General features: G+C 43.8%; 1 protein-coding gene across 15 annotated transcripts in view; it reads left to right on the forward strand.

Moving 5' to 3' along the window:
• Positions 1-12,493, forward strand: part of AKAP13 (A-kinase anchoring protein 13) — a 324,450-nt gene that overhangs the window by 161,234 nt on the left and 150,723 nt on the right. For all 15 annotated transcript variants that reach the window (XM_027522117.1, XM_027522121.1, XM_027522127.1 and 12 more), the window contains one exon: positions 10,945-11,143. In XM_027522117.1, coding sequence (XP_027377918.1) covers positions 10,945-11,143 — 199 coding nt within the window. The remainder of the gene's footprint in view (positions 1-10,944; positions 11,144-12,493) is intronic.

Raw genomic sequence — 12,493 nt, forward strand, 5'->3', positions numbered from 1 at the left:
GGCCTGTCTCCCCAGGGTGTGTAGATTTTAAGAATGTGAAGTGTGGTTCCTGGCAGACTGGAGGGATCGCTGCAGTTCAGCATGGGGAAGGCCCTGAATTGGGGCTGATCTGCCAGCTATTTGCCCTGCTCCATGACGAGATTAGTATAAAGTACATTGAGAGTATGTGTTTAGAAACTTTTATAGTAATCTGACATGGGCTTCCCAGGTAGCACAGTGGTAACAAATCTGCCTTCCAATGCAGGAGATGCAAGAGATGCAGATTCGATCTCTGGGTCAGGAAAATCTCCTGGAGGAGGAAATGGGAACCCATTCCAGTGTTCTTGCCTGTGAAATTCCAAGGACAGAGGAGCCTGGCAGGCCACAGTCCATGGGATCAAAACGAGTTAGACATGATTGAGCAGCTGAACACACACACAATAATTAGAATAATTGTATATCTGTTGAATCTGTTAATCCTTTGGGCGTAAGTTTTTTGTATCTTATACGTTTTGTTTTTACCAGTAATTTTTAGAATTTTTATTTTTGTGATGAATAGGAAATTTTAAAAAATCTGACCCTTCATAAATAGTTTTGAGTTCTCACCGAATCTACTTACTTTGCAGTGCTATAAATCAGGGAGAGTGGATCAATGTTTTATGGTTTCTGTGTAAGGAGCAGAGTTTCTGGGAAAAAAGTAGAGGAGAGTTACCAGGAAAAATGTCACATGTAGGCCGTGACCAGTCTATTTTGACTTCATTTACTTGTCTGATTGCTTCTAAATAAGATTAATCCATTTCATCAATTGAATTATGAAAAGTGCTGAATAAGGGCAGTGGAACTTATAAAGATAGACAAGATCATTAGAAGTTTGTCAGACTCAAGTATGGGTTCCTTTCTTAAATTTTCTTTTTTTAAATGACCGTGACATACTATAACGCAGAAGGCAATGGCACCCAACTCCAGTACTCTTTCCTGGAAAATCCCATGGATGGAGGAGCCTGGTAGGCTGCAGTCCATGGGGTCTCTGAGAGTTGGACACGATTGAGCGACTTCACTTTCACTTTTCACTTTCATGCATTGGAGAAGGAAATGGCAACCCACTCCAGTGTTCTTGCCTGGAGAATCCCAGGGACGGCGAAGCCTGGTGGGCTGCTGTCTATGGGGTCGCACAGAGCCAGACACGACTGAAGCGACTTAGCAGCAGCAGCAGCAGCAACATACTATAAAGTCACATGAACGAAGATGAGTCCTGCCCAGATTAATGAACAAAAATTAGTTTTTCTTTTTCCTGAACTGGAAAAGCTAGTTTGCAGAGTGACAACTTGTGATTAAAATTACTGGTTTGTATAAGTAAGGCAAATAGTCTATCTTTAGAATCATGAAATCTTCACTGTTTGAAGCCTGTTAGTCAGCTGATTTAATGGTCACTGTTACACTAAAGTTTGGGATTCGTATTTAGCTCTTAATCTTTCTGTCATATTGAGTTTCAAATGCTTGTCAGAAAACATGGATGTGTATTCCTTTCCCTCTGTTGTGAATAGGTTATTTAAATCAGTAAGGTTTAAATAGGTTATTTTAAATCAGCTTAAAAATACTGTTTTGTAAGCATTTCTGTCATGCTAGAAATAGCAGTTGTTTAATAAATAAATAGCATTTCCATTTCCGACTTTGAATTTAATTTTAGGCAACAGTGATAGTGTTCTCCCCTTTGAAATAATTCCCATGTGCCTGTGCTTCTCATTCTCATTAAGTAACATCAGGCGCTTTGTAGACAAAGGACATGTGTCTGTGTGCTTAGTCATTTAGTCATGTCTGACTCTCTGCTGCCCCATGGACTGTAGCCTGCCAGGCTCTTCTTGTCCATGGGATTCTCCAGGCAAGAATACTAGAGTGGACAGCCATTCCCTTCTCCAGGGAATCTTCCGGACCCAGGGATCGAACCAGGGTCTCCTGCACTGCAGGCGGATTGTTTACCAGCTGGGCCACCAGGGAAGCCCAGACAAAGGAAGTAAGTAGATATTAAGCCAGTGACTGTTGTGGAATAGGCAAAGGACCATAAGTTCTGTGAGCAATCAGTGGATCAACCCAAGTCATATTTAAATAGAAATCTCTCTCACTTAGCTGACGTAAGTCATCTGGGGGAGAAAGGGGCTGAGCAAGAGAGGATGCATTGAGCAAGGACAGGTCAGTCCATCTGGGTTGCTTCTTAGCGGAGGGTCTGTTCGAAGTGCCTGTTGTTGTCCTGGGGACGGATTAAATATGACTGTGTCAGAGTCCAGGCCGAGACTTCTGTGTCATGGTTAATTTCTCCACGCTCCCTTAAAGCGGCCTCGGCGACGCCTACCCTGAGCGGCCTCTGTCTTGTGACTTAGGCCAGAAGCAAGGAAGATCCCAGGGAGGGAGAATTAGCCTTTTTTAAACAATTAGGTTAACATAACAAAATTATTCATAATGCTGCCACTGGAAGACAGGTTTATTTCATTGTCAGATATTCCCTTCCACATTGCACAGAGTTTCTTAAATATCCGGTTTATTTAATTGTCAGATACTACCTTCCATATTGCATGGCGTTTCTTAAATAGTTGTAGCTGATACTCCATTATATTCTGATATATTTTCACTTTATGATACGTCTACCTATTTCTGTGGTCTTTCTAATTATTTTTGAGGCTCTCTAAAGTATTTTGTTTATCACGAGTATTCAGACCATTTAATGTTGAAATGTTAACTTTAACCTTAAAACCAACAGAAATTAACTAATGAATGCTGCAGTAAACTTATTTTTTTACTTACAAATTTTTACCTCTGTTAAATTATTTCTGTAGGATAAATTCCAGGGAATAGTATGATTAGGTAAAAGGATATATTAACATGCCAGTACTCATAGCAGTCTTGCCAGCCTTAGCTATACTTTTGTTTTTTAAATGAATCAACACCTATGTGGTGTCCTTAGCTGCACATTAGAACCACATGGGGACTCTAATTGTACATTACAGTCTCCTGGGAACCTTTAAAAAATATTGATGTCTCAAGGCCTCCTCAAGACTTTATTTTATTAGTGTGAGGTGTGATCTGGACATTAGGATTTTTAAAAGCTCTCCAGGTAATTCTGAAATGCAGTTAAGATTAAGGACTTTAGTTAATATTGCATCTGAAAATTAATTCCTGAGAGTTTGTTGAATTAGGTTGGTGGCTTAAATCTGATCAAGAAGAATCAACATGAAGTATCAATAGCTTGATCACATCAGTAAATACTTAGATGTTAATCTAGTGTAAACTTTATTTTTTTTTACTTGGGGATGTATTAGGTCTTGATGTATACACAACTAGTATCATGGTAGGATATTAAAAAATATTTTTCAGGATCTTGAAAGCAGTGAAGCTAGAAAATGGAGAAATTTGGCCATTAGAGGAACACGATATTCTACAAGTCATGGAACCATGGAGTAAGAGAGCCCAGGTCGCCCCTCAACAGTGAAAGCGATGGAGAAAAATGTCCACAAAAGTCATGGACCACACACTGTACTCTGTGTCCATAGTGTGTCGTAATCCAGAACTCACATCTCTCCAAAGCTTTAGCCCTCAAAGTCCATATGTTAAAAAGTATTTAGTTTGTTTCATTGGTCTGCATTTTCCAGTGCAAACTAGGCAGCAGAGATAGTTTTATGTGGTGGTTTAGAATGTCAGCCCAAATTCTGGCTTAACTGACTGTTAGGCACATTATTAAATTTCTTATGGTTTTAGTTTCTTCATCTGCCAATCTTCCCTCACAGGGTAGTTAGAAGAATAAGTTAGGTGATGTATGTAAAACACAGCTCAACATTTGATATATTGTTGAATAATTTAGCAGTAAAGGAGTGATTATGGTTATACCCATTGCTTGTGGAAGAAAATAGAATCCAATATTTAATGAATACTTAATGCATACATTCTGGGGCTTCCCAGGTAGCTCAGCGGTAAACAATCCTCCTGCCAATGCAGATGTGGGTTTGATCCCTGGATCGAGAAGATCCCCTGGAAGATGGCACAGCCACCCAGTCCAGGATTCTTGCCTGGGAAATCCCATGGACAGAGGAGCCTGGCAGGCTGCAGGCCATGGGGTCACAAAGAGTTGGACATGACTGAAGCAACTTAGCATGCTCACACCAATAGATGGGTAGCGTTTTGTCCTTTGAAGCAATGATTTATCTGTCCCTTCAGAGAGAGTGCGTTCGTAGTGATCCCAAACCATTTGTCTACAAAGTATACCCCTACTCTTCTGCCCTGGAGTGAAATCCCAACAAATACTGGAGTACGGGCCATGTGTCGGGAGATGGAACAGGGCAGTGCGACCCGGCCAGTCAGAAGACGGGAGGGCCTGGCCCTCCTTAGGGGTTACAGGGAGTGGAGAAGGTGCAGGACAACACGAGAGATCTTTCAGCTCTCAGAGGTGGGAGACTTCTCTAAGAGTCGAGCTGGACTTTCCAGATAAAACTCAGGGTGCCCAAGAATGGTTCGAAAACAATATATTAACAGGATGCTTGAAAGGTTCCCATATTCACAGCGTCAGTCCTTTATATCTTGAAGTCTGTTCTGGGGCGTGATTGAGTGTAACCCAATGAGAGGTCCTCCGAGACCCACAGTAGCCTGTGATGTTGTAAGGAAGTGCCGCCTGCACTGCGCCGCTGGCGCCGCTGGTAGTGAAACGCCCTTTGCTTGGCTTGCGGCGGTGGTGTCCTCATGGGGTGAAAACAGAGAGGTCACAGAGATCTGTCGCGCTCCCCTCCCCCTGCACCGTTTACACGCCTTCATCTACAGATCTTCTTTCTCTCATTTTTATTTATTTGTTTGTTTTTCTTTTCAAAGCCTCATCTGAGGCTCTGGCACCTCTTCATCCACCAGCTGAAATAACCAGAAATTCTAGTGAATTTGCGGGTGTGTTTTTCTGTCCTGCCAGACTTGATGGCATAACATCCTGGTGTGTGTTTTTGAGGTAAAGTTTAGATACCCAGGCGTATCCTTCTTCACGGCAGAAATACAAGGCCGAGGCCCGAGTGACTGACTCAGTGCTGCAGAATCCCATCTGCCAGTGCAGGAGACTCGGGTTCCATCCCTGGGTCAGGAAGGTCCCCCTGGAGAAGGAAACAGTAACCCAGTTCACTATTCTTGCTGGGAAATCCCATGGACAGAGGAGTGTGGCGGGCTACAGTCCATGGGGTTGCAGAGAGACACACACACACACTTCTCCATGGCCAGAATGTCAGTGTAAGCAAAGGGTCAAGTCAGTTACCAACTGTAGGCATAGAGAGGGCTTCTAATCAGGAGAACGGGTAGTATTACCTAGGAATAAGGAAAGTGAACTTAAACTGGGAAGAAAGCCTGTCCCTCGGAACTGAGAGCGTGGGGAGGAGCCTCCAGCCCACCTCTGCGGGAGAGCGGCCGGGGAGGCCTGGGCTCTGCCTTTCCTGCCCACTCTTGGCCCATCGGCAGAGCAGCTCTGTTTCTGCACGTGTTTCTGTTTGAAACTCCTCAACTATATAGAAGTGGGAAAACCAGTGTCTCGGGTGACTTGTGTTGCAGTTTATCTCAAGCCTCCGAGCTGGCCTTTTTCACGTGTATCTGCTGCCCGTGTGTTGAAAACTAGGGGCTCACAGGCCAGTGTCCATATGAAGTTAAGCAGATGACGTTGGGACTGTTTGTTTATTTGAACTGTTTGTACCTCCCCTACCAGTATTTAGAGCAACAGTTGACTGTGTGTATACTCTGTGTTATTTCTGTTAAGATACGTATTTTTCTAGTTTGTGTCATAATTTAACTCAAAACCATTATTTTCCTCCTTAGTAATACATTAAAATGATGTTGTTATTACGAGGAACAGCATTGTAAAGTCAATGAACTGTATTTAGTGCATAATATGCCACACAGGGGTAAAACCCCCATGAGAGTCTTTCTGTTTTTTGTTTCCACAGAGGTGGCAGTAACAGCAGTAAGCCACATTGTGGTCACTGGACAGGAATCCGTGTTTGACCTTAGAACAGTATTTGTTTATCCTTGAGAAAGATATGCTTATCCTGGTAGGCCTGGCATATAGCAAAGTGCCTGCCATTTAGTAGAAGCCCAAGTTCAGGAAGTTGACATGTGTTCAACTAAGGTGTGAGAAGAGAAAGAAAAAGCCAGAGAAAACAGTGGATGAATAGGAGGGTTCTTAAGGGCATCAAGTGAGGAAAAGTTTTTAAAAGAAGAATCAGGTCACCACTTTGAGATTCTATGAAGCTCAGACTCAGTGGGGGAAAAAGTCACTGGATTTGGGGGTTTATTTTGTCAATGGAGACCCAGGACAGAGAAGTCTTAGTAGCCGTAGGAGAGGCGATGGTGGTGGTGTTTAAGTCATGCCAGACTTCTTTGCGATGCCATAGACTGTAACCCTACTCTTGCCTGGAAAATCCCATGGACGGAGAAGCCTGGTAGGCTGCATCCATGGGGTCGCGAAGAGTCGGGCACGACTGAGCGACTTCACTTTCACTTTTCACTTTCATGCATTGGAGAAGGAAACGGTAACCCACTCCAGTGTTCTTGCCTGGAGAATCCCAGGGACGGGGGAGCCTGGTGGGCTGCCGTCTATGGGGTTGCACAGAGCCAGACATGACTGAAGCGACTTAGCAGCAGCAGCAGCGGACTGTAGCCCACCAGGCTTCTCTGCCCACGGAATTTTCCAGGCAGGAATACTGGAGTGGGTTGCCACTTCCTCCTCCAGTGGATCTTCCCAGCTCAAGGATCGAACCAGCATCTTCTGCACTTGGCAGGTGGATTCTTTACCCCTGTGCCACCAGGCAAGCAGCCAAGGGAGAGAGAAGGCTCCAAATGGCAAAGCCTTTAATTAATTGTTTTAACGGCCAGTGGGGAGGCAGAAGGGAAGGGGTTGGGGGGGGGTGTTGTATGCAGATTAGAGGGGTTACAGCAGAGATTCTCAATGCCAGCATTACTGGTAGTTTGGGGCCTGATGACTGTGTTGTACCGTAGGGCGTGGTCCTGTGCCTTGGGGGACAACCGCCGCTCCCCGACGTGTGGCAGTGAAAAGCACCTGCAGACGGTGTCAGATGCCCCCTGGGCTGGTGCAGGTTGGAGTGAGACTGCTGCTGGCACACACTTTGCCCTTTCTCGCCTCCGCTCCGTTGTCTGCTGGGGTGTTCATGGTGCTTGTAGGCAGATGGGGAAGGAACCGCTCCAGAAACAGGTGGGAAGCTACAGGCATCCAGGGCGCGATGCCTGAATTGGTTACCAGAGGGCAGTTGGTAGGGGACCAGGGCAAACATACCGTTCGGAGAGGTGCCCTGGAGTTAGAGGAGCCGCGCAGACGTGTCTGATGTTGGGCAAGGGTGGACTTAGTCATGTTAGTTCACGGCCATGAGCTGCTCACTCTGAACAGAGAAAAGATCACCTGAGGATGGAGTAGATGAGGTTAATGTTGGGTCTTTGAGGGAATCACACAACGTTTTGGTAACCCCTGTGGGGATGGATTAACACACATGAGTAAAGCGATCCAGAGCAGCAGTGAGGCCTGGCTGAATAGGGACTTTAAAAATTACTTAAGACATTAAAATCCTAGAGAAGAGGACTTCCCTGGTGACTCATTGGATAAGAATCCACATGCCAGTGCAGGAGGCACAAGTTCCATTCTTAGTCTGGGAAGATCCCACAGGCCACAGAGCAACTAAGCCTGCATGCCATAGCTTCTGATCCTGCACTCTGGAGCCCGGGAGCCCTGACTACTGAAGTCGTTTTTGTGCCTAGAGCCCGTGCTCTGCAACAGGAGACGCCACCACCGTGAGAAACCTGTGCACCACAAGTACAGGAAACCCATGCAAAAGCAACAAAAACCCAGCACGGCCAAAAATAAAAAAGAAAGAAAAAGTAAAGCAAAAATCCCAGAGAAGAAATAAACCTATAACCCAACCACTGTAATACTGTTTTAATTTGTGCACTTTACTGTTTATACTCAATGCTTTTTGCCTTTTTTATTTTGCTGAATATAGATTTCAATGTTACTGAACTGTTATTTGAATTATAGTTAATGGCTACAGAATAGTCTGTAGGGCTTCCCTAGTGGCTCAGTGGTACAAAGAATCCACCTGCCAATGCAGGAGAGACTCAGGAGTCACGGGTTTGATCCCTGGGTTGGAAAGATCTCCTGAAGTAGGAAATGGCTACCCAAGTATTCTTGCCTGGAAAATTCCATGGACAGAGGAGCCCGATGGGCTACAGTCTGTGGGGTTGCAAAGAGTCAGATGCAACTGAGTGGCTTTCCCTTATAAGACCACGCACACAGGTAATACTGTGTAGATATTTTCTTTAATCAGATAGCCCTCTAGTTACTGGCTTGGTTAGGTTGTATCCAGTTCTCAGTAACAATTGTCCTTAATGTTGTAGCGCACTTTCTTGGAGCCTTGCTGGATTTTATTTGTGGATCCAGTAAAGGCTTTATACAGTGCTGAATGCAGAGCAGAAAATGTGTTGGCCTCAGGGTCACTTCACTGAGTTTCTCCCTGACCCACCACATTTAAAACTGCAAACCCCATCTCTGCTTCATTTTTTCCACCACCCCTGCTATCTCTAGAACACTGGGTGTTTTATCCTGATTGCTCTTATCTCCCTTGCTAAGTCCACAAACTCCCACAGGCAGGACAAGGATTTGGGGTCGGTTGACCGGCACAAAGAATGCTGGCACGTAAATACTTGCCAAGTGGTGGGGTTTACCCTGACGGACAGGCAAGGTGGGTTTGAAGAGTGTCCACAGCAGCACATATTCATGGAAGCCAGTGGGAGGATAATTGCACTAACTCGTACTTGGTTTCCAGGCGGGCTCGAAAACAACAGCTGTCCACGTGGCTGATGAACTGGGGGATGTAGGGTTAGCGCTGTGGCGGCAGGTGCGCATTCCTCCAGCAGGAGAGAATGGGAAAGGTAGGAGGTAAGCAGACTGTGGTTCCAGCAGGGAGTTTCCCAAGGTTTCCTTACGACAGAAGAAGTAGTTTGAGAATTAATAGTGACATGGTTGGTAGAAAATGCCGTTTTGCCAGGAGTGGACTGTGTCGCTGTTTAATTGCCTCTGCCTTGGCCAGCAGCCCCCTCTTGGCTGGGTGTGTATTTGATTCACACCGTATGGTACTGTATAAGTTAAGTTGTGTTTTCAAAGAATTTTTTTTCCTGATCAGAGCAAGGTTGTATGTGGTAATCTGAGTAAGCAGATAGGCCAGTCATGTCTGAATTAAGCAGAGCTAGTGACAGTGTCACCTCAGCCTAGGTGGCACAGTGGTAAAGAACCTGCTTGCCGTTACAGGAGACATAAGAGACACAGGTTCAATCCCTGGGTCGGGAAGATTCCCCTGGAGAAGGGCATGGCAACCCACCTCAGTATTATTACCTGGAAAATCCCACGGACAGAGGAGCCTTGTGGGCTACAATCCTTGGAGTCTCAAAGAGTTGGACATGACTGAGTGACTAGCAGTCTTACTTGGTAAATAAGTAAGATATTTAGCATGGCATATATTAAGCAACCGTTGGGAGTCTTGCTTGAGTATGGAAATTGTAATAGTTTTCTTCTGAAACAGCTTTAATTGTCACCTTCAGCCAGTATCTGGCTCTCCAGTTTGTTAAAGATTTTCTACTATAACATATTTTTAGTTTCCAAATTCCATGTATTTCCTGGTGAATTGTACGATTTAGTGGACGAAACACTGGATTGACAGTTGAAGTAATGTTTCCCTCTCATATTTGTCAGTAGGTGACATGTCTGTTATGTCTTAATTCGTTCGTTTCTTCCTTTTTAAAACATGATAGTGATCCCCAACACCACTTTCTGCCTTCTTCCAGAATCTCTGGGACACTTTGTCAACATACTGGTTTATTAGAACCATGTAAAGAGATTTCATGTTTTGAGATCTGTCCCAGAAATGCTTTTTTTTCTTACCCATGCCTTTTTCAGCTTTATTTGAATATTGAGGTGTATCTGCAATGATGTGAATTGAGCTGAGTTGGTCATCTTTTAAATTTAAAAAGTTATAATTTGTGTTATTGGGACCAAGTGCTTTATTCAAAATAGGATTTGATAATTATATTGACAAGTATAGTATGATAAGACGTTATAGTATTTTTCTGTACATAGTTTTGACTTTGCGAATTTTGAGGATACAGCCTCCACTTGTTTTTAACAAAAATTGGACTGACCTTGCATAGATTGGAGCAATTAATTTCTTCCCTTCTCAGTAAAATTGACCACAATTAGCATGTACTGTAACCCATTTTAAGACAAAGGCTTAGGAAAACTTGCTTTTTTTTTTTTTTTCTTTCTTTTTTTGAAAACCAGAGGAAAACCATTCTTACATTTCCTCATTGTTTGTTTGTGAGCATAATATTAACTCTTTCAGAATCCCAGTCTTCTCTTTATCTTGATCAAAGAACGTCCTTAGGAAGGAATCCTGCAGTTGCCGTTTAGCCCATGTGTGACTTCTTGTGAAGTTATGTTTCAATTACTTGGGACTGTGCAAACCAGCTTTCTGGAGCAGAGCCTCAAAGAGCAGTGAGGTTAGAAATTTTGCATAAGAGAGAATTTAACCTATCCCTGAGAGGCTGACTATATATGTATATTATATTAGTATGTTTTTATATATTAATATATATATTACAGTGTATTTGCATGTATTACATAGAGAATATACATATGTATTGGAATTTCCCATGTGGTGCTAATAGGGAAGAACTCGCCTGCCAATGCAGAAGACCTAAGAGATGTGAGTTCAATCCCTGGGTCAAGAAGATCCCCTGGAGAAGAAAAGGGCAACCCACTCCAGTATTCTTGCCTGGTGAGCTCCATGGACAGAGGAGCCTGGCAGGCTGTAGTCTGTGGGGTCGCAAAGACTCAGACACAACTGAGCGACTGAGCACACACATGCATGTATACCTTAACCAGTGTTTGCTTCTTTCCAGGGAGGATGCTGGAGAACCAGACTCCTGGAGCAGTTTGTCCTACGAAATCCCTTACGGAGACTGTTCTGTGAGGCATCACCGAGAGCTGGATGTCTATATGCTAACCTCCGAGTCTGAACCACACCAGGAGCCCCCACTTCCTGGAGACAGTTGCACTGGACATATTTTTAAACTTATGAACATCCAACAGCAGCTAATGGTAAGGAAGAAAATTTCCATTTTCAGTCTTTGGTACCCTCACCCCTTCCCCCAGTGAGCTTTGCCATAATTAGAACATAGCCGTGCTTCCCTCAGAGATTGTGAAACCTGTAGAGCAGTTTTAGCTGCATTCGAAGTCAGCATTTATAGCGATAGAACTTAGCACTGGGGAAGTACAAGAGGAGACTGGGAAACTTCTTCATTGGTTTTTGCCAGGCTTTTAAAATAATGAAAGATACACATACACATTGCCGACAGAGAACTGTGCAACAACTAGAGCTAAAATTTTCTGGCTTAAAAGGAAATTTGTTTAACACTGTGAATTTGTTGGTTTAACTTTATAAAACAAAATGAGCTGAACTGTTTCTGAGATTGTTGCTAAAGAACAGGAACCAAATTTACTTAGGAGCAGTCTTCCCTCAACTCTTTCAATGAGTGATGACCATGCTGCTATATTTAAATTGATAGTTGTGCAGTAAAAAGATCACTAAAAAAATAAAGATTTTTATAATCCACTCAAGCCTTCAAGATAAAGTTGTTGCCAGACATAAAAACATTACAGACTCCCTGGTGGCATTTATTATGGATAATATACACGTCATGTGGATACATCTCTCTTGGCCGTAACATCTAAAAGGCTAAGTTTAGATAATTTTTCCACCCATTTTATTTCAGAGTTGATTTGATTTGGAAAACTCTTGGCAGTAATTTCATTTAAGGTCACCTGGGGTCAGCTTCTCTGGGAGCAGACCTTATTTCAGAGACGGGCGGGCCAGGACACTTCATGGCAGGGTTGCAGACGCACTCGCCTCTGCCTCTCTGGGTTGTGTTTATTCCAAACCAGGTGTCAGTTTATTTTCCTCTCTGGAGGTGGCTGAAAACTCAGGTTTTCTGTAGAGCTCTTCTACTGGGTGAATGGTAGTCCATTCAGAGACAGCAGATTGCAGATGCCACAGCTACCCGCAAGATGTGGAAATAGTTTCCTGGAAACCATGAGAAATTAGAGCTATGAGAAGATACATGTGTTAGGAGCATCTAAAATTTCTCAGGCCATACCACTTTTTTCTCCAGATCCCCATTCTGTCATGTTCGCCCTTTGTTAAATTCCATGACCCATTTTCAGAATTCCTTGGAGTTGGTCACCATCTCAGGAGGAAGGAAGCAAGCGATTTTGAGTTCTCTTAAAGAAGCGTAGCATGGCAGAGTTCAGTGCAAATCTGTTTTTCTCGTACTGTCTTATTAGAAGGACCTGAGTGAGCTTGACGGGTTTTACACCTCCACATGTGAACTTTCACATGAGACCCAGCGCGCAGACAGGAGCAGGTGATGATCGAGGACTGGAGGCACAGGG

Source organism: Bos indicus x Bos taurus, chromosome 21, assembly GCF_003369695.1.
Source record: "Bos indicus x Bos taurus breed Angus x Brahman F1 hybrid chromosome 21, Bos_hybrid_MaternalHap_v2.0, whole genome shotgun sequence".
Taxonomy (NCBI): Eukaryota; Metazoa; Chordata; class Mammalia; order Artiodactyla; family Bovidae; genus Bos; species Bos indicus x Bos taurus.